This window comes from Acanthopagrus latus, chromosome 13 (assembly GCF_904848185.1).
Source record: "Acanthopagrus latus isolate v.2019 chromosome 13, fAcaLat1.1, whole genome shotgun sequence".
NCBI classification, from domain to species: Eukaryota; Metazoa; Chordata; class Actinopteri; order Spariformes; family Sparidae; genus Acanthopagrus; species Acanthopagrus latus.
The window spans coordinates 20,508,102-20,529,974 of NC_051051.1; the positions used below are offsets into that span (position 1 = coordinate 20,508,102).

Genomic DNA, 21,873 nt, shown 5'->3' on the forward strand with positions numbered 1-21,873 from the left:
ATTACTTTTATTGTGTTTACCAGGGGCGTCACTAGGTTTTAAGGACAGGGGAGGCTTAGTCCCCAAAAGATGCACAGGATCAGAGTGAACATAGCGCACAAGCACAACATTTCACAAACAGCTAAGGAAGACTGAGAAATTATTTATTATTATTAATTTAAAATCGCACAGATTACATTTTGGGCAAATATGTGACTAAAATGGTTGTAATTTCAAACCCTGAAGAATATTACTTGAATTAAAGTTATATTATCTTGGCTTTCTCCACTTTGAGATCATTACTCTCCTCAATAACAGCTCAAGTTAAATATGTCTTATATGCTGCACCTTGCTTGAAATGTTTCATATGTCATATTCATATTGAATTCCATAAAAATCCAAGACTGCATCACAAATGACTATATCCTGTGAAATCCTTCAGACTCACCTTTACAGTAGCGGTCTCTCCCCTCTCACTCTCTGTGCTCCTCTGCCCTGATTCCTACAGGTCAATAGGGGCGGTGGAGTGATTAACATTAGTGTATTATTATTATTATTATTATTATTATCCACTGATGATAATCATACTTGAATGAGGTCAGCTCCTGTTTCACGGTGTGCATCCATGCGTCAAGTGTGAAACACAGCTGCTGGTCCAGAGTCACCCCAAAGTTAGTATATGGTAAAAAGAGTGCACACACTTAACTCTATAAACAACCAGGGCCTTCACAGTGCAGTTCAGACTGACTAGCTAGCTAAGTAGCAGCGTTCTTTTAGAGCTGGAATGTATCTTTTGACCATGAAACAACAAAGGTGAGATGTGCGCAGACATTGTCTGTACTATAGACAATCTCTGCGCACGTCTCACCTTCGTTGTTGACTCTGTAGTGTGCAAGCTAGGTTTTTATCTGTCAAACAGGGAGCACTTGGTTCATTAATTCCATGGGGCTATCTGCTGTTAGCTGGTTGCTGGAGCTAACTAATTGTTACTACCAGCAATGATGAATACTTAGTTTCTTGAAAAACATTTACGCTTTTCTCCTCATGCTGTTCTAGTCGCTCTGTGTGCTTCAAGGTACGCACACGCTGCAGGTACCGAGTGCAAGCAAGGTCGCAGGGAAAACGTGGACTGGACTTCAGTGATGTGGGCGTTCTCTACATGAACAACTGGAACTGATTGGATAACGACGCACTGAGGGAGCTCTCTCTAACTTACACTGAAGGGAAACTGACAGATTTATGATCATATTTAAGTGAATAGTGATTTAAACTCATATCCTGGCCCCTTTATATTGAGTTTGTCGGCACAATTTTGTAAAAAAAAAAAAAAAAAAAAAGTAGGCTACTAAAAACACCAAATTATTTAGAATGAAAAATGTTAGGTCCCTAAAATAGGCCTGCTGACGCCACTGGTGTTTACAGTATTATCATTGACTTCTCAACAGTTTGAGCTGTGTACTGCATGTCACTGTAAATTTACAAAGCATTCTATGAAAATATCATATATTAAAATAATACATAAAATGTGTAAATCTGAATACAATCCTGAACCTCAAAAACAAGACACCTAGGTATTTGCTGATGTTAGCATGCTAACCAGCTAGCCAAAGCCCTCGGTCCTTTCTCATGATCCTGGAATGGTACAGGCCATGGTCCTTTTCTATGAGTTTATATTTTAATTAGGTGAGTCCTAACCAAGTAAATTTACCTAAGTACTGTACTTTAGTGATGGCTTGGTCGCGAACGAATCACTTCAAAGGAACGACTCTTTAACGCGAATGAACTGAACTGATTCCCCGTTTCGCTTCGCTCTCATTCGTTCTTTCGTTCTCACAGACCAGTCGCTGAGTTGTACACTGTTAAGTTATCAGAGTGGTGAGGAGGACTGAGAGCCAGACAATCATATGCTGAGTCTAGGACACTGTCATCGAATTTTAGCCAATGAGAAACAAGAAACCATAGTAACCGTTTCCATGAAAAAAAAAAAAAAAACAACATTTCATTTTGTTTGTATTTCGTCATTGTCGTTCGTTCAGTCAGTCACTTGTACATGGCTAGCCGGCTATAGCTGTTAGCTGCTAACTGTCGTGTTGTCTAAAAGTACACATAATCATTAAGTTGCAGCTATATATTTGCCATGTACTACAGTGTTATGTTGACCGTTTGATCGATCGTTTGAGGAGCTGAGAACTGTGCATTACATGATTCACCGCTGAATGACGATGTACCAGAAGCGCTACTGAATGAACAAACAAACTACATGAACATCCTACATCAGTGTCATCCTGCCGATCAGGAACTGAATCTCGACATCGAACGATGAAATCCACCTCTACTGTACTTGAGTGCAATTAGAGGTACTTTACTTGAGAATTTCCATTTCCTGCTATATTTCCTGATTCACTACATTTTAGAGGCAAATATTGTACTATCTGGTAACTTTAGTTACTAGTTACTTTGCAGATTATATGCTGTAAGAGATAAATTATAATCATTTTTAAATCAATGAATTTTTTCAGCAATCACATAAATGAAAAAAGAAACACTACCGATAATTCAATGATGCAGACTTGAATAATCGGTACACAGTATGTACATGTAAATATGATCCACTGCAGTTTGCTCTGCACCACCGTCACCCAGAAGAGAAGCACTGCTGGTATCTTCTTTTTAAAAAAAAAATAAAAAAATAAAAATACTTTTACTTGAATTTTACTTGGTGCTTAACCTGATTTTTGCAAGAAAATTATGATGGAGATTTACACAAGGGGCATTTTGTAAGACATGCCCAGAATTTTAGTTCAAAACATAAAAAGAAATTAACCATCATTATAGACATGATGGGAAGACGCAGTGTTGACGTCATGTCAAAGACGTTTACTGAAGTCTATTCATTTTATTACAACTGTACATTTGCATCCACAGTATCATATCACATAAGACTCTGACCATCAATGACAGAGTCTTGTTTAAGGGTTTCCATTACACTTTGTCGCTGTCAAAACTGGTCCAACTGTTTTTGGGCCTCATCTTCCTACAACTTTTCCTATAACTGATTGGCTGTGCTGAATGTTTGTGCTGCCCTCTGCTGGCTGCTGGAGGATCCAGACTGTTTGGTTCATTAAGAGCTTGCCTTGTCTATTTTGTCTACATTTGGCAGGTTGAGCAGTCCATTTAGGTGCAAGGGTTTTATAGTCCGTGTTCTGTCTGATGGGTGTATCGCTCGGTGTATTGTATGTGGATACTTACTGAGTTCGCCTCAGCTAGCCTGTTCTTGGTTCCTCCAGCTGCTGTTTGTCTCTCCAGCTGTCACAATTCTTGATTGCAATACGACCTCCTGTGGTCGAGCCAATGAAATATCATGCAATGCTAATATCTGAACTTTATAAGGATATGTGGAAACTATCTAGAGTCAGTTTGGGGCTGGTAGCTGCAGACTGAAGCTGATGTATTGATCCTGAAGAGATTTATCACTGATCAGTGAATCAAGCTGTCTGATGATGCTAATGTCTCTTTACCTCTCTCTCTCTCTGTCTCTCTCTCTCACACACCACTTTATGTAATTAGCTTTACTGCAACACACACACACACACACTTGATAATAAAATGAGTGAAAACACACAAAAAGATCTTTCTGTGTGTGTGTGCATGCGCCTCTCTCTGTCTCTGTCTCTCTCTCTCTGTCTCTCTCTCGCTCTCTCTCTAGCTGTGTGTGTGTGTGTGTGTGTGTGTGTGTGTGTGTGTGTGTGTGTGTGTGTGTGTGTGTTGGACTCGGTTCACATCCTGCCAGAGAAAAAAGAGAGAAGGAGGGAGGGCGAACGACAGAGAGACAGATTGAAAACAGACGTTCTCTCTCCCTCCTTCTCTCTTTTTCTCTCTGCCTCTCTCTCTCTTGCTCTCTCTCTCTTGCTCTCACTCTCCCACTGTGAGTCAGTCTGTTGGTTTCCATGCGTCGTCCGTCTGGAATGAACTCAGACTAAAGCCTGAAGAGGAGTGAGGGGAAAGGAGAGAGGAGACCACTGAAAAAAGAAAGAAGCAGAGGAGGAGGAAGAAGAAGAAGAAGAAGAAGAAGAAGAAGAGGAGGAGAAGGAGACTGAGGAGGAGGAAAGAGAAAAGAAGCAGCAGTATCAGAAGGTTTGCACAGACCAAAGGTCTCATTCTTATTTTGCTGATTTGTCTGTCTCTGAGACTCTGTGTCCTCCCGTCAAACACTGCGGTAAAACTCTCAGTGCCTCGGTGTACAGCACTCAGTATTATGAGTTAGATGTATGCAGTATGATTATCCGTTCTGACTGGAGCATTACTTAAAATAAGTTTTAATGTGCAGCTTTTGCACAGTTATGTAATCTAATGTAAAGTTCATATAAACCAGTCACATTTTATGAGATAACTGTTGTCAGTTTGTGAAGAATTGTTGTTGTTTCATTTCAGAGAGCATAACACACTGTTCACTTCATGATCACCCTTTCAAAACATGTCATTAATGTTAAAAGTTGTCTGGATATTTGTTTAAAATTGTTGTCAGTACCGTAAATCTGTTTTGCTTTAGTTTAACTAAGTTGAAAAGATCACATATTGACTGATTGATAGACTCCAAAATGTATATGTCCCATCAAATTTCGTCACATAAGTTCAGTGTAAAGTTTCACATTTTATGCAAAAGTTTTGTATCATGTTGAGTCAATGTGGATAGATTATATAACGTGATCTGATTAGATTAAAAAATGCACTTAAAAATGACTTATGCATAAACCTTTGGACTGTTAAGGAACTTCCACATAAATATCAAGTGTTTCTTCAATGTTTATTACGTATTATATATAAAAGTAATGCATTTAACATTTGTTAGTCTGTCATGTAATGAATCACACATCGACTTATTTTCTTTACACACCTTGTTTCAGCATTATAGTAAAACAAATTTGTATTGATTGGAATCATAAATAGATTATGACTGTACATCTGATCCAAATTCTTGAAGTCAATGTGTAAGCTATGTAATTTGTTTCAGTGTATGTGACATCCAGCAGACTAAAAGTGCCACAATTGAATAAATAAATACACCATTACATAATTAATTAAATGTGTCATTGATTCATTAAAATTTGAATTAAATACAGGCATATGTTACTAAATGTGTCATTAATTCATTAAAATACCAATTCATTTGATGTAAAAAATCAGATATGATTATTTTACTATTTAATGAATTATTTCATGGTCCTGTGTTTCAGTGCTTCATGAATTTATTTTATCTTTTAAAACTCACCCATTGGTATTGGTAACGACACATTTAATTAATTATTTAATGGTGTATTTGTTTATTTAATAATGGCACTTTTAGTCCTCCATATAGCCAGGTTCACATGAACTCACAGAGTCACAGCTGCTGCTCTGAAACAAAGAAAGTTTGTATTTTCTTTTCATTCTAATAGTTTTGTTTTAAGTTTTAAACATGTTTGCAGTAAAGTCTTCAATGAAAGTCAACTTTCACAAAGTAGGTGAAAAGGCAGAGATTCTGCTCTTTGCATTTATTGTGAATCCTACAGCTCAAATTTTATACAAAACAGTCACAGCAACCAATACTGGCTACTTCTTTGTCTCCTGTGGATAAAGTCCTCAGGCTCACTATGAAAAATGTTCAATTTTGTGAGATGCTGAGCTAGAAGAAACCTTACATACATTGTGAAATGCTGTCTCAGATAAATTCTTAATTATCAAGGCCTTCTTGTAAATTCAGGAGATTTTATCTATGAAGATTGTGTATACAACTTTGCATCCCTTTACCACATGTACATGTTTATTTGCATATAGAGTGGGGAGGTGGGATCTGATCATAGGTGGTCATTTCAGACACGTCAAGACACATTGGAAGGTATGACCCGACTGATTGTTTTTCTTGTGTTAGATGAAATTGTCACACCTTTACTCATCATTTGTAAAGCAAACTGAGAAGTATTCAAACCAATATTCTTTTTAAGACCATAAACACCAAAAACACCAAAAAGAGCAAGAACAAATTATCCCAATCAGGACTGATCATGGGCCACAAAGAATCAAAACTTTTGCACTTTCCTTCTTATTGTGAAATACCCACAGAAAGGGTGATTCACGGACTCAGCAACAAACAACACAGATGTATGCACATTTTGATAGTGATAATAGTCTGTTGGAGAAGTGAACACTTTCGGTTCCATGACTGACTGCATTTTTATTAAAATCTTTGTGTTTTTGTGTCTTTCTAAAGGTCAGAGGTCACTGGAATCGTACTGTGGGAGACAGAAAACAACCTTAAACATGCAGGAGTGATGTACAGGTGAGAAACCTGTAGATCAGCTGAGTGTGATGCCAAAGCTGCTCTGTCTGTTTTGAATATAAATTCCACAATGACTCTTGTAACTCTGTCCAGCTCATGTTAGATGCAGAGCAGCAGAGCTAAAGATGGTTTTTACACACAGTGCAACTCTCCCTCTGACAGTTTGGTGGGAGATTAGGGTGTGTTTTGCTAGTAGCGGCTACATCAGCCTGTAGCCTGCAGCAGAGGTGAAGAGCAGCTACAGATTCCTGATAAGCTTTTAAATTTTTTTGTATCAACTTTAGTATACATATGTAATCAGGTAAAGATCATTTTCTACAATCATAAATGCGCCAGGGGACGAAAGGTTGAAGTAAAGGAAAGATATAAATGAATCAAAAGAAAAGAAAAATTCAGATAATTGTCTTATGAAACCTAAAACATGACATGTTTTAACAGCTAGTTTATCATTTCACAATGTTTACCAAATTTTTCCTGATTTTTAAAGGAGTCTGTGGACTTTCTCCACAGGTGACAAAGAAGTTGCCTGTATAGATTGCTGTGTACTGTTTTTGATGCGTTCGCTGTCACACATGTATGTTTCCAGTGCTTGAGTGGTTCACTGTGTTTGTATCTGTATTGTTTTCATCGTTTATTTATTTGTCATTTTGCCACACAAGGTAGTCCAATGAAATGCACATTGTAGTCATCTTATGCTACGCACAGAAAAAAATCTATATATATATATTTTTTATATTGGAGTGTATTATATAGTATATTGGACCCCTTGCCGGCGGTCCAGGCTGATGGCGATGACGTTGTGTGCTGGACACACACACACACACACACACACACACAGAATACAGTTCATCTCTTGTACCCATAAATAAGAGATGAACTGTGATTTCCATGTTTACTGAGCTCTGATTGGCTGCACACATTGGCAGCGACTCAACGTGTGACATCACAGTTTGATGTGTGTGTAAGGCCCTGTTCAGACCTGGTATCAACATCCATCCTGAGGGATCCGATCACAAGTGGTCAGCTCTAACTACAGGCGAGAATATGAGAATGGCACCAATGGCGCGCTGAAGACGTGTTTGAGATCCAATCACTCAGAGGTGGTCAAAACAAACTTTGTGAAACTGCCACAGCAAACTCTAAGTTATTTATTCCTTCTTTTAAATTCGGCATTAAATGCAATACTTTAAGATGTTTCTGTCCTTGTTTGCGGAGCCAAACGCAGGAACTTTCCGCTTACCTTGTCAACACTAAGGAGCTGTACTCAAACACATGTTCATTGATGTAAACAGGTCAAACTTTTACAAATGTAATAAACAGTAACCAATACCATACTTCTTTGTCAGCTGTGGTGAGTCTCTTGGGAAAATGTTTAATTTTCTGAGTTGCTGAGGGGAAATTTTATAAATTGTTGTGAAACACTTTCTTGTAAATTTGGCATTAAATGCAGTACGTTCAGTGTCAGTTTGTCATGATAATGCTGTTCCAACCTGTTTGAGCCTTACCTGCCATCACTGAGCAGCTGTTTAAATGAACTGTTTCAAATGATAACACTATTTTCAATTAATATGCTTCAGTGGACATTTTATTGATGTGAACAGGTCAGTTTTCTTACAAATGATGTAAACAATAATCAAAATGGCTTCTTCTTTGTTGCCTGTGGAGAAAGTCCCCAGTCTCCCTTAAAAAATGCACCATTTTTTGAGTTGTTTAGTTTGGACAGACTTTATAAACATTATGAAACGCTGTCTCTGACAAATTCTGCATCAGCAGCGCACATGTTTATTACACATCACTGACAGACTTCGAGATGATCACACTTGTGATGACTCAGGAGGGATGTTAAAACCAGGTCTGAACAGCCCAAAGCATTCAAATCCTTTACTTCAGTCAGTCCTTTTACTTGGAACCTGGAACTTGACTCTGAATCTGGACCGGTCTGGCTGCCCACATTGAGTTCCTTCTCTTCAGACTTGTTTTTATTGCTGCCTGCAAGCTTATGTAAGCTGAATGGTTCCTGTGCGCCAGCCTGACACTGTTACTTCAAAGGAGCCTTTAAACAACTCGAAATCTGCCACAACCTCTCGTCAGATGTTTGGTATTCAACACATGTAGAAATGGAAAACAAGACTCTGCTGGATTTACTGACTATTCAACAGCTAGCTTAGCATCAGCCTCAATGACTACACACAGCTCTGCAGACCTCAGCTGCACAAAACCTCAAAATATGAACAAAACCAAGTGACTCCCAAATATAACTCACATGTTGCTGTTGTTAGCACGCTCAATCCATGACGTCTGCAAACACGTCACAACATGTCAGTAGATGAGTGACATAATCAGTGACATCATTGTGTTAGTGCAGCACTGAACTCAGAGCAGATTTAACAGAAGCTGAGACTGCTACAGAGCTGTGATTGGCTCAAAACTGTGATGAACTGAATTTTAAGTCGTATTGGAAAGTCTCCTCTTGACTGCCCACAGGAAATACTTTCCCGTTTATTTTCTTCTTCGGTGGTCGACTCGCATTCCTCCCTCACCCAATATTGGTTGGCTGCAATCCCCAAGGACACACTCTGATTGGATGACTGGGTTCAGTCTTCTTTTTTCTTTGGAGGAAAGAGAGAGAGAGAGAAAAAAAAGCCAAAATCCCCCTGTGAAAACACACACACACACACACACACACACACACATGCACACACACACGCAGAGGAATGTGCTCAGGTCTGTTTGAACCATCACAGCTTCAAATGATTTAACAGATTTAACAGACTGTTTCTGTTGAACTGACTTCAGACTTCAGCGCGTCTGAAGCATCCAGCATTTGTCAGTGACAGATTAAAAACAGGATGGTCAAAGAGTTGTAGACCAGAAACTCTGGATCCCTCATTTCTGATGCACAAAAGTTGCTTTTATAAACTAGACTGCCACATGCAGATACATTCACATACTTTGATGTTTGCATTGCAGTTTTGACAAGTTTGCTTTGTGACCTTACTTCCACTCTACTACATTTCAAATATTGAAGTAAGCATTGCACTTTTACTCCATTACATTTATTTGATAACTTTAGTTACCAGGTATTTTGTAGATTGGACTCTGTGTATGGTGGCTGTGGGGTTGTGGGGGTCATGTGGTCATATTGGTAATAAACAGTAAAAAGGGTCAGTATTTCATGTTTTATAAAGCTGTACCAAATCAGACCTCCTCTATTTTGGGGAACGCTACGATATCAGGACGTCCGGTCACTTTAATGCTGCATCAGAGCATAGCATACTTTAATAGCATAGCATACTTTAATACTTAAGTACATTCAATATCAGATACGTTAATACTTTTACTCAAGTATTATTTGTATGAGTGACTTTCAGTTTTAGCAAAGTAGTATTTTAACACAATAGCTTTACTTTTACACAAGTATGGGTTTTTGGGTACTTTTTAAAACACCTTCCCTCTTACCCCCCTCCAAGTGGATCAATGACCCAACACAGTGGGCAGACATCTTTGAACTAAACTCATGAAACACTTTGAGGTCTGTTTCTATGGGTATCACGTTGCTGTTTCTACTTTACAGCATTAGCTAGCTTTAGCTTTCATTATTTTTCATGTAATCATAACCCAGCAAAGTGGTTTTTAACATTTTAGAGCTGAGATACTCCTTAAAGTGCCAAAATGAAAATAAGAGTTTGCGTGTGTGTGTGCATGTATGTGTGTCCGTTCAGAAATGAGTATAAAATATTCTGTTTTTTTCCTCCTCAATGAACCCCTGAGAACCAATAAGCTAGCAAGTAATATGCAGCATCACTGACGAAGGACAGACCATGGATTATTGGTTAGATGGAGAAAAACTTTTACTTGTTGTTGTTGTTGTTTGTCAGGATCGTCAGCCAATAATGGTGTCAATCAGAGGACGAACAGGAAGTATGAACGTGCTGCATTTCCTGCTAGGTGAGTATACCAACATTAAAACATCCATTAGCAGGCTTTACAGGTGGACCGACGCCTGCCTGTCTGTTTGTCCATCTGTCTGTCAGCAGGTGCACTCCTGGTGTGTCCTGAAGTGGCGGTCTGTCTGGAGCTGATGCCTTCTTCTGCTGAAGTTCAGCTCAAACCAAACGCCAATTTCACTGTGGTCAGTAAACACTTGTATGTCTTTGCCCATACCTTATTGTGTCTCCACACATACCTGTCTGATGCCACAGTCACCTGTCCCACCTGTCATTGCAGGTGTGTTCAAGTATCTATCTGTGTCCTCAGGTGTGTTCAGGGAGGGGTCAGATACCCATCTGTCTCTTCAGGTGTGTTTGAGGTTGGATCAGGCACCTGTCTGTCTCCTCAGGTTGGCTTAGGCATCTGACTGTCTTTTAGGTTTGTTTGGGATGGAGTCAGGTACTTGTCTTTCTCTTCTGGTGTTTTCAGGGTTGGTCAGGGATGTGTTCGTCCCTGCAGGTATATTTTGGGTTGCTTCAGGTCCCTGTCTATCTTCGCAGGCGTGTTGAGGGTTGGATTAGATACCTCTCTGTCTATTCAGGTGTCTTTGGTATTGAGTCAAGTACCTGTCTACCTCTGCAGGTTTTGTTCAGGTGACTGTCTATCTCTTCTGGTGTGTTCATAATGAAGTAAGGTATCATTACCTGTCCATGTTTAGCAGTCAGGTACCTGTCTGTATCCTCAAAATATATTTGGGGTTGGTTCAGGTGCCTGTCTGTGTCTTCTGGCGTATTCAGGTTTGAATCAGGTGCCTTTTTTGTCCCCTCGGGTGTGTCTTGGTTCCGTTTAGTTACCTGTCTATCTCAAATGGGGTTGGCTCGGGTGCTTGTTTGTCTATATGGTTTATCCGGGTACCTGTCTGTCTCTTCAAGTGTGTTTAGGTACCCGTCTGTCTCTACAGGTGTGTTTAGGTACCTGTCTGTCTCCTCAGGTGTGTCCAGGTCCCTGTCTGTCTCCTTATGTGGGTTCAGTTTGGATCATGTGCCTGTCTATCTTCTCAGGTGTGTTTAGGGTTGGATTAGGTACCTCTCTGTCTCCTCAGGTGTTCAGGGTTGGTTCAGATACCTGTCTATCTCTCCAGGTGTGTTCAGGCTGGAGTCAGGTGACATGGCAGTTACCTACGGATACCATGGTGGACGGGGTTGTTGTGGAGAATCGGGGATCCAGCAGTGTCCTGCAGCTCTCCAACGCCACCTGGAAGAATTCTGGGAGATACACTTGTGAAGAGCCTTCATCCCATCAGAGCAGACACATCGACATCTTCATACCTGGTCAAGGTGATGATGAAAATTTCTCATATATCGTTCATATCTCGTGAGATCTTTACCACCTGATGTTTCAATCCTACTTGTACCCCATTTCAGGTCCAGAGGAATGGTTTGTTCCTCTGGGTCCAGGTGTGGTCATGAAGGAGGCGGAGGAAGATACCATCCCGTGTGTGGTGTCCGACCCACAGCTCGACGTCTCGCTGTACGAACGTCCCCAAAAGAAGATTATTACGGGGACAAAGTACGAGCCGGGCCGCGGATTCACGGGTCGTCTGAATGACACATCATACGTGTGTTTGGCCACCCGTGGGGACGAGGAGAGAGAGTCACAGGTGTACTATGTCTTCAGCGTCATCGGTGAGGGGATTATTCTACAATAGAAGTGAACTTAACTAAAGGGTCTGAATCATCATTTCACATGTAAAATGTTTGTTCAAGGAAAGAATGTTTGATACAACCTTCAGGCCTTCTTGATCAATTTTAAAGAAAATATGCATGTTGGAAAGTTTCCATTTGGTTATTAACCTTTACAAAATGTCCTGCTCAAATGTAATGGGGTGTGGCAATCTCTTGCTTTGCAGGGATACAGGAGTGCTAAAGGATGTGAAAGAAGACTCATTTTGGGCGAAGCAAAAACACAAAATATCACTGAAAATGAACACATGTTTTTCAAAGGAAATATTCAGGCGCCTGGCAGAAAAATCTCCCTTTGTGACCCCTGATGTTTACCTTATTTACCATAAATGTATGCATATAATATATGCTTTTGGTGGTCCCCCATTTTTATCTTAACCACACACCTGCCACATGCAAGTTGCTATGGTCATATGGGGGGGGCAGCCCTTGGCAGCCCTTGGCCCTCCCCTTTTACCATGACTGAGGTGCCCTTGAGCAAGACCCTCAACTCTAACTGCTCCAGTGGCCAGCAGATCAAAACATCGATTCACCTCAAATTTGTTGCATATCATCTGGACTATAGTGAATAACTACCTGAAGCTAATGCTGCATTCATTTTCATGAGGGAATAGATTATTTAGATAAACTAAAACTAGACTAACAAAACACTGCTGCAAGAGAGGCCCTCTCACGATTTTAACATTTTCAGTGGCCACTGTAAGGGAGGAAGAGACGAGGGGAATTCAGTTGTTTGCAATACGGAACCTCACCACTATTAGTTACTATTTTTAGACCATATTAAATTTGGTGAGTTTACCCATGAGGTTCATTAGTTTAGATTAAACCAAATATATTACATTATTGTCTTAGACCTTTCTCTCCACCTGTCTGTCTCTCAGTTCCAAAGGAGATGGAGGTGGAACTGACAGTGTCCAGCAGTGTGTTGAAGCAGGGGGAGGCTCTGACTGTAAACTGCACTGTCAAAGACACTGAGATGGTTTTCTTCTCCTGGGACTTCCCTCGCAAACAGGTACCTGTCTCATCTTTTCATCTGCCTGTCTGTCTGAACTGTGATGTCATCAAACTGTATTGCTTGTGTTGCTTCAGGAAATCGAGCCTCTGACCGACTTTCTGCCCAATCGGATCCGCTCCTTCCTTAACATCTCTGAGGCAACGGTGGAAGATTCTGGTAGGAAACTAAGGAAAATATCTGGGGCTACTTGTTTCGTTTTTTTTTATAATGATATCTTAACTGATAAACAGCAAAGTCATTTGTTATAATTATCATGGAATATGGTGAAATTGAATTAACTGTGGGAATGTGTATGTTTGTGTTTCCTGTAGGTGTGTATGTGTGTATGGTTAAGGAGACAATGCAGGAGCGAACTGTGACAAAAAACATCACGTTGAGAGTACTGGGTGAGCATACACACACACACACACACACTCACACGCACACGCAGGCACGCACGCACACACACACACATAAACACTCTCTCTCTCTCTCTCTCTCTCTCTCTCTCTCTCTCTCTCTCTCTCTCTCTCCCTCTCTCTCTCTCTCTGCAGATCAAGGTTATGTCTACGTGTGGTCTTCAGGCGAAACCAATGTATCATCTCTCCTCCATCACACGGTGGAGTTCAGTGTGGAAGTTGATGCCCACCCTGCCCCCACTGTCCTCTGGACCAAAGACAACCAGACCATCGCCACGGACACCACATCCATCACCACCAGACACCTGACAGGAAGCAGGTAGATCAGAGGACATCTTTAGAGTTCAAGAGGAAGCCTTTTTGTCTGTCTGACTGATTGATTGATTGACTGATTGGTGTACAGGTATATGAGCACACTGACTCTGGTTCGAGTCCAGATGGATCAGACTGGAAGTTACACAGCAACTGCTTCCAATGATGACGACATTGAGGAGGTCATCTTCAATCTGGAGGTCAAAGGTCAGATAAAGAAAGAGAGACTTCGAATAACATGCGTGTTTTAATCTGTATGTGTGTGTTTATCTGTGTGTGTTCTCCTGTGTGTGTGCAGCACCCCCCAGGATCGTGTCTCTGTCGGAGGTCGGCAGTAAGGCAGTGCAGTGTGTCAGTGAGGGAGCTCCGCCCCCATCTATCACCTGGTACACCTGTCAGAGCTCACACAGGTAAACACACACACACGCGCCCACACAGGTAAAATAACTGATGCTTTCATAGTAACAATGTTTGTCCTCTGTAGGTGCAATAATTTGACGGGTGGCTGGAGGAGCCTATCAGCCTCGGAGGGCGGGGCTCTGCTGGAGAACATCACTGAAGTGGAGGAGAGAGGTGTTACTAAGGTAACCAGTGATGTCATCAGCATGATGTCATCAGTTCGGGAGGACAAAATAAAGTGTTATCATATGAAGATGACTGACACCTGTGTGCGCGTGTGTTCTGTGTGTGTGTGTCACCTGTGCAGGTACGCAGTGTGTTGACTCTGCAGAGTCTCAGCTCTCTGTCAGCTGTTCGCTGTGAGGCCAAAAACTCTGCAGGACGAAGAGCCAGAGACCTGCGAATAGTGTCCAACTGTATGTGTTAATACTGCAATACTGCTGTAGTAACGTACAGCCTTAATTTGTGTTCTTGACATAATGTCCCTCTCTGTGTTTCCCATCTCTCTGCCTGTCGCTCTGTTTACCTGTCTCTCTTTCTCTTCCTCCCTGCTTTTCTCTCTCTGACTACCTGCCCGTCTGCCGCTGTCTGCTTTTATCTCTCTCTCTGTCTCACACTCTGCCTGTCTCCAGCTCTCCTGTCTCAGGTCGCAGTGTTGGCAGCAGTTCTGGTTCTGGTCATCCTTGCTGTCATCTTCCTCATCATTCTCATCCTCCTCTGGAGAAAAGTCAGTATCCAGTGTAGTGCTTCTGACAATATCAACTGCAGTTTTAGTTGTGCAGTCATGGCCAGTAGTGTAGAAACAGAACTGCAGCACTGGTTGTATTTGTTTTGTTAGAAACCGCGTTATGAAGTTCGTTGGAAGGTGATTGAGTCAGTGAGTCCTGACGGACAGCAGTACACCTACCTCGACCCCGCCCACCTGCCCTACAACTCCACCTGGGAAGTACCACGAGACAACATAGTGATTGGTAATACTTTGTTTTTTTCAAAATAACTGACTCGTGTTTGGTCTTGTAACAAAACATACATTTTCTCATCTGTCTACCACACAATCTCTGTCTGTCTCTCTCTCCAGGTCAGGTGTTGGGTTCAGGTGCATTTGGTCGTGTTGTTGAGGCAACAGTCTCCGGTCTGCTTCACTCTCATTCATCAACTAAAGTAGCCATCAAGATGGTGAAACGTACGTACATGTCTGTCTGTCTGTCATCTGTCAATCTGACTGATTAATGATATTACCATTTCAGGCCTGATATCTATAAAATGAAAAAAAAAGTGTTTTTGTGTGTGTGGCTTCAGCCAACAGCGGTGCAGTTCAGTCTCTGATGTCAGAGTTGAAGGTTTTGGTTCATCTTGGTCCTCACCTGAATGTCGTCAATCTGCTAGGAGCTTGCACAAGAGGAGGTGAACCTTTAAATCCTGATTTAATAACCACTTAATCCTGCTCTGATTCTAAACTATTACTGATTTAATCCTCACTTAATCCTGCTCTGATTCTGAACTATTACTGATTTAATCCTCACTTAATCCTGCTCTGATTCTAAACTATTACTGATTTAATCCTCACTTAATCCTGCTCTGATTCTAAACTATTACTGATTTAATCCTCACTTAATCCTGCTCTGATTCTAACCTATTACTGATTTAATCCTCACTTAATCCTGCTCTGATTCTAAACTCTTACTGATTTAATTCTCACTAAATCCTTCTCTGATTCCAAACTATTACTGATTTAATCCTCACTTAACCCTGCTCTGATTCTTAACTAATACTGATGTAATCCCCACTTAATCCTGCTCTGATTTTAGATTTATACTGATTTAATCTTTACTTAGCCCTCATCTAAACTAAACCTGAGCTGAACTACTTAATTCTGATTAACTGAATCCTAGTCTGTTTCTAAGAATGTTAGACTAATCCTGATTTATCCTCAAAAAACCCCAAATAAATCAGAACCATCTCACTCACTGTTTCGGTGTGACACATTTTAATCCTGCTGCTGTTCTTTGCTCACGTTACTCCTTCTAAATAAAAGCCCTCCATGTTGATATGTTTGATGTTTTAATGCTTCATCTGAAGATAATTACTTTAAACTTATTGTAAATTAAACGATATGACTGTTGTCATAGTGACCTGAGGGTACACAAACTACACACCTGAACTCAGACCAGGTGTACTGACAGGATTATTCCATTTGGAGGGAATCTAAAAACTGGATTGAATTATCCTATTAGTGATTCTGTCTCAGACACTTGCTGTTTGCGTAACAGTAGTAACAGTTGTAATAATAATAATAATGATAATAATAATAATAATAATCTTTGTGTGTCTGTCTGTCCAGGTCCTGTCCATCTGATCACTGAGTTCTGTCGTCATGGGGACTTGGTGAACTACCTGCAAAGGAACAAACACACCTTCTTACAGAGCGATACGCACACCAAGAGGTCAACACACACACACGCACACACACACACACACACACACACACACACACGCGCGCGCGCGCAAACACACACACGCAGGCACGCACGCAACTTCGGGTAACATTTTAGAGTGTAGGGAATGCAATTGTCATTTTTATCACTTTTCATTCAAAATTAACTATAAACTGTGATGATGGCTTTAAGAAATTTCTGCTATTCTACCATGTTGATATGAGTTGCTACACTTTACAAAAATATAAACGGAACACTTTTGTTTTTGCTCCCATTTTTTATGAGCTGAACTCAAAGATCTAAAAATCTGTCTAAATCTATGTTAGTGAGCACTTCACCTTTGCCAAGATAATGCATCCCACCTAACAGGTGTGGCATAACAAGATGCTGATTAGAGAGCATGAATATTGCACAGGTGTGCCTTAGGCTGGCCGCAATAAAAGGCCACTCTGAAATGTGCAGTTTTGCTTTATTGGGGGGGGGGGTCAGAAAACCAGTCAGTATCTGGTGTGACCACCATTTGTCTCACATCTCCTTTGCATAGAGTTGATCAGGTTGTTGATTGTGGCCTGTGAAATGTTGGTCCACTCCTCTTCAGTGACTGTGGGAAGTTGCTGGATATTGGCAGGAACTGGAGCACCCCCCCCAAGACCCCCCCAGTAAAGCAAAACTGCACATTTCAGAGTGGCCTTTTATTGTGGCCAGCCTAAGGCACACCTGTGCAATATTCATGCTGTCTAATCAGTGTCTTGATATGCCACACCTTTTAGGTGAGATGGATTATCTCGGCGAAGGAGCAGTGCTCACTAACACAGATTTAGACAGATTTGTGAACAATATTTGAGAGAAATGGATCTTTTGTGTATATAGAAAAAGTTTTAGATCTTTGAGCTCAGCTCATGAAAAATAAGAGCGTTTATATCTTTGTTCAGAGTATCTCTCTGAATTTGACTGTGTGTCTCGCGTCCTGCAGTGACAGTGATGGAGGTTACATGGACATGAATAAGGAGGAAAGCGCTCAGTACGTTGCCATGAAGGAGCTCAGCTACGCCGACATCGAACCTGCGGTGTACGAGACACCTTACACAGCGCCAGGTGATACAAGTGGCACACTGAATACATTGATAACATTTGGTGATTCCATTTTATCGTAATCTTGTCATTTTAAACACATCAACGAGTAACAATCAAAAACAGATTATATCAGAAAATATAAAAGCTTCATTATTAGGATCTGATAAATACATTATTTCTTAGTTTATCTTTCAATCTGAAAATGTTACATTTATGATGAAATACGACGAAAACAGTTCAGTGAAAAGTGAATATTTATTCTACTTTTCTGTTCTGACTTCTGACTTCATGCGACAGTCAAAATCATGACTTCATATGCCAATTTTGATTATATTCAAAACAGTGATTTCATCCTCTAAATGACAAATGTATTCAGGATCTCATAATTGTAATCAAAATGTTATAAGAGTTCATTCATCCTCAGGATATTAAATGTAGTCATTTGTATTGTACGGTATGTATGGTCACTGGTAAGACGACGTTTTTGTCTGTCAGCCTCAGTGACTCGCCCTCTGGTTTTCTTTCAGACCAGCAGGAGGAGTCGCTCCTCCTCAGCGACTCTCCTCTCCTGTCTCTCCATGACCTCCTCAGCTTCTCCTTCCAGGTCTCGAAGGCCATGGACTTCCTCTCCACCAGAAACGTACGATCACCCATCAGTACCTCACTGATCATTTCATCATTCATCCATGACTGTTAGTGTTTCAAGAACTTGGACCAGCGCACATGTTGTGTGTCCCACAGTGTGTCCACAGAGACCTGGCGGCGAGGAACGTCCTGGTGTGTGAGGGGAAGCTGGTGAAGGTCGGTGACTTTGGTTTGGCCAGAGACCTGATGAAGGATCAGGACTACATCGCCAGAGGAAATGTCAGTCTAAATTAATTAATAAAATTAATTAATAAAACTGACATTAGCTTAAAGTGTTGATAAATTGATAGACCTGGAAAATTGTAACCTCATCCTTTTAATTTGTGTTTTCAATTTCTTAGAGCTTCCTGCCTGTGAAGTGGATGTCTCCAGAGAGTATTTTCCAGAACATTTACAGCTGTCAGAGTGACGTCTGGTCCTATGGAGTCTTACTATGGGAAATTTTCTCTCTGGGTAAGCTGGTCTAAACCAATATCCATCTATAGACACCAGTTTGTACAGCTCAGTCAATGCAGTACATTGTATTGTCCCAGGTGGGAGCCCGTACCCTGACCTCCCTATGACCCAGGAGTTTTACTCTGCTCTGAAGAGAGGATACAGAATGAGTCGACCTGACCACGCTCCTCACAACATGTATGTCACACAGGTCACCATCACATGTTTTACACATTCTACACATGTGAGGATGACTACCAGAGCTGCTCAGACACCTTCACACAGCAACTTTTCTTTTACAACATGACATTTGTTTCCTTGAATCCACTCATCCGGCTGCTCAACCTAAACTCTGCCAGATTAGTATACAAAAAGTCACGGTGTGACTGTTTTTGATTTCAGTTACCTATGGAAATCGTGGGCTATGGTGGGGAAGAGCAAGAAATCATGACAGAGATATCCCAACCTTGTCCATTGTCTTGTTCATACTTAATATCTGAATCAAAACAATGATCATTTAACCAAGTAATTCTTGTACGGAAACCAATACTATGACTATTCTGCTACGTCAACTTTTTAACGGACCTCATTTAATGTCACAGATAAGCTTGTTTCTGACCATGTCATCTGCAACAAGCATATCTTGATTTTAGAGGTGCTCCTCTGTGACCTACAGGTATCCATAACACCCTTCTCTATAAAGATCCGTGGAGATGTTTATGTTTATCAGCTTCAGGACAACTCTGACCGGTTCATTGATGTCTGACATTTTGTCTTTAATCACGTCCGACTCCTCTGACAGTGTGCTCTGTCTTCAGTTTTGATCTGATGAAACAGTGCTGGGAGGAAAAACCTCAGTCCAGACCTTCTTTCTCCTCACTGGTCGTCTCCGTGGGAAACATATTGACTGACGACTATCAAAAGGTACCAAATCAGTTTATTGTGTTTGATCCCGCTGAAGATTCTCTGATAGAAAGAAACGATTCCAATGGTTTTAAACTCACAAATATAACCTCCATCACAGAAAGTGATCTGTAACTGCTTATTGTTTCCTGGAGACTCTTCAGTTTTCAGAACCACACACAGAACCAGAACACATTCACCTCTCTGTTTCGGCTTCGGTTCATGCAGTCAGTAACTGTTGTTGTTGATGTTGTTGTTGTTGTTGTTGTGTGTCAGCGTTACGTCCAGCTGACTGAGAACTTCCTGAAAGGTGAAAATCCAGCTGTTGTTCGATCCAGAATGAGTTCATCACGAACTGCTGAAGATCAAACAGACATTCTGACAGACGCGAACGGTCAGATCCACGATAACATACAGATAAATGTCCTGATAAAAAAGCTAAACTCAACACGTTTGACATTCAACTTCCTCAATGTCATTAACAGGAATCCCCGCCCCTCAGGAGACTGTTTACCTCTTGGAGGCGGAGCCTGTGGAGAATAGCCTCTCTCATGGCACTTACATCATCCCCATCACTGACATTACCATAGAAACCAATAACGGCGCTGCGCTGGACGCAGTCAGGTATGAACACTGAGTGGTCTCCATTTATCAAAAGGCCCAATATGGTCACTGTGTAGGCTTACAGAACCCTCTGGTGGCTGCTGCAAGTATCCCATTTTTAACTGAGCTTTGTGTTTTGGCATTGAGGGTTAGATTACCTCACCTGTGGTCTTTTCCTTTCAAGAAAATAATGACGATGTTGATTTCTCTCCTCTGCAGCCCTCAGCTGTCAGAATCTCAGGACATAGCGGGAGCACAGGAAGTGAAAACGCCGGAGGAGAAACAAGAAATTGAGGCGCCTCCTGCTTCAGAGGAGGAGAGCTGCCTGTGAAGAGTTCAGCTGCCTTTCAGACCGGATGGAGGGTTTAATTGATAATGAGGCATCTGGCAGATTCATCCATCCAGGCAAGGCAGAGGGCTGTAATACCCTTTGATATCTGCCACACCCTCCCGCAGCTGGATCATCCATTCATAAGGACAACATCATCACAAGACAGTGCCGAGGTTCTGCTGAGCAAGGCGGTCAATGTTGGGGTTATTTTACCTACAGTGTTGACTGTAAGGCTGCCAAAGGAAATGTGTTTTCTTTCAAATGTTTTTTAAATCACATTTGTTTCAATATTCCTGTTGAAATGGTACAGAGTTGTGTTCACAGTAAACTGCGCAGATTTATAACTATAATATTCAGTTTTATATTCCTCATGTATTCATATTATTCTGTAGTGTCTGTATTCTGAACTATTATCTGCTTCGTGTTTATTCAAACTGCTCTGAATCATCTCAGAACTGAAGCTCTTTATCTAAATAAATATCAAAATAAAATTCAACTGTTCACGTCGTTGTTTTTTTTTTTTTTTTTTAATATCAAACTCCAGTCAAGCTTCACTTTTATTGTTTCCATCAGTGATCAAAACATTCTGTTTTCTCAGAAGAGGAAGAGGAATGGGGCCATGTGTGATCTAATCTATAAATCTATTTCAATCTTTTTTCTTTTCCCCCCAAATTCTGCCTCATGAGAAAAAAAAAAAAAATCTGAATTCCAAGAAGAAAACAAAGTATGTATGTCATTCCAACAGGAAGTGGTGTTTCACTCAGTCGGGGCTCTGGTGGCGCCGCCCCGACTCCAATCTGTCTGACTGTGCCACCGTCGGGCAGTGCTTTTTTTATACTTCTGTTGTAATGTGGAACTTCAGAAAAGTGCTGAATGTCAGAAAAAAATGTTTCCTCACACAGAAACTCAAACTGAATCACTTTAAGTTTTTCTTCCTCTTTTTTTCTTTGCAAGTTCAAAAACATCAAGTTTGATTAAACTGTCAATCAGCTAAAAAAAAATGTAATTTACTTCATTAAATGATAGAAATCACCAATTCGGCAGTGGTAGTGGAATGTAACATCTACTTAAGTTGAAGTTCTTACTTTATTTGAGTAGTTCCATTTTACGTAACTTTCTACTTCTAGGTGAATGTACTTTTCGCTCCACTTCAATACTTAATAACTTACTTAACAGGTCACAGTTTTTCTTCTCTTCTGGACAACTACAGATATGTTGATGTTGAATGTTTGTGATAAACTGGAGGAAGTGCTGCTTTTTAAGTTGAGAAAAGTCTCCTCCTTAAGTTAAATTAAACCCTCTAAGATAAGCAGGACGATGCATCTCAAAGCTGGAAACTGGCTGTTTTTTCTGAAA

General features: G+C 40.8%; 1 protein-coding gene across 2 annotated transcripts; it reads left to right on the forward strand.

The window, feature by feature from the left end:
• Positions 1-3,804: 3,804 nt before the first annotated feature.
• On the forward strand, positions 3,805-21,013 carry LOC119031152 (platelet-derived growth factor receptor beta-like). Of its 2 annotated transcripts, none has more exons than XM_037119395.1 (28): positions 3,805-4,113; positions 6,227-6,295; positions 10,174-10,243; positions 10,330-10,427; positions 11,367-11,562; positions 11,650-11,910; positions 12,849-12,979; positions 13,057-13,138; positions 13,294-13,368; positions 13,516-13,699; positions 13,784-13,899; positions 13,991-14,102; positions 14,177-14,276; positions 14,399-14,507; positions 14,724-14,818; positions 14,930-15,062; positions 15,170-15,274; positions 15,391-15,495; positions 16,433-16,535; positions 17,500-17,621; positions 18,128-18,240; positions 18,342-18,464; positions 18,587-18,698; positions 18,779-18,878; positions 19,499-19,604; positions 19,860-19,977; positions 20,069-20,207; positions 20,406-21,013. In XM_037119395.1, exons 3-28 carry the CDS (start codon positions 10,189-10,191, stop codon positions 20,515-20,517), a joined length of 3,105 nt encoding a protein of 1,034 aa, XP_036975290.1. In that variant the 5' UTR covers positions 3,805-4,113; positions 6,227-6,295; positions 10,174-10,188; the 3' UTR covers positions 20,518-21,013. The 2 variants fall into 2 exon arrangements, with proteins under 2 accessions (XP_036975290.1, XP_036975291.1); XM_037119396.1 differs by having other exon boundaries at positions 3,806-4,113; positions 10,333-10,427.
• Positions 21,014-21,873: the final 860 nt, after the last annotated feature.

What these genes read in the sequence shown, in the direction of transcription:
- LOC119031152 (XM_037119395.1), top strand. Translation starts at nt 10,189, where the DNA reads ATGGTGTCAATCAGAGGACGAACAGGAAGTATGAACGTGCTGCATTTC. An exon ending in GGCAACGGTGGAAGATTCTG is followed by an intron (nt 13,139 to 13,293) that starts GTAGGAAACTAA and finishes TGTTTCCTGTAG; the next exon opens with GTGTGTATGTGTGTATGGTT. An exon ending in TCATCCTCCTCTGGAGAAAA is followed by an intron (nt 14,819 to 14,929) that starts GTCAGTATCCAG and finishes TTGTTTTGTTAG; the next exon opens with AAACCGCGTTATGAAGTTCG.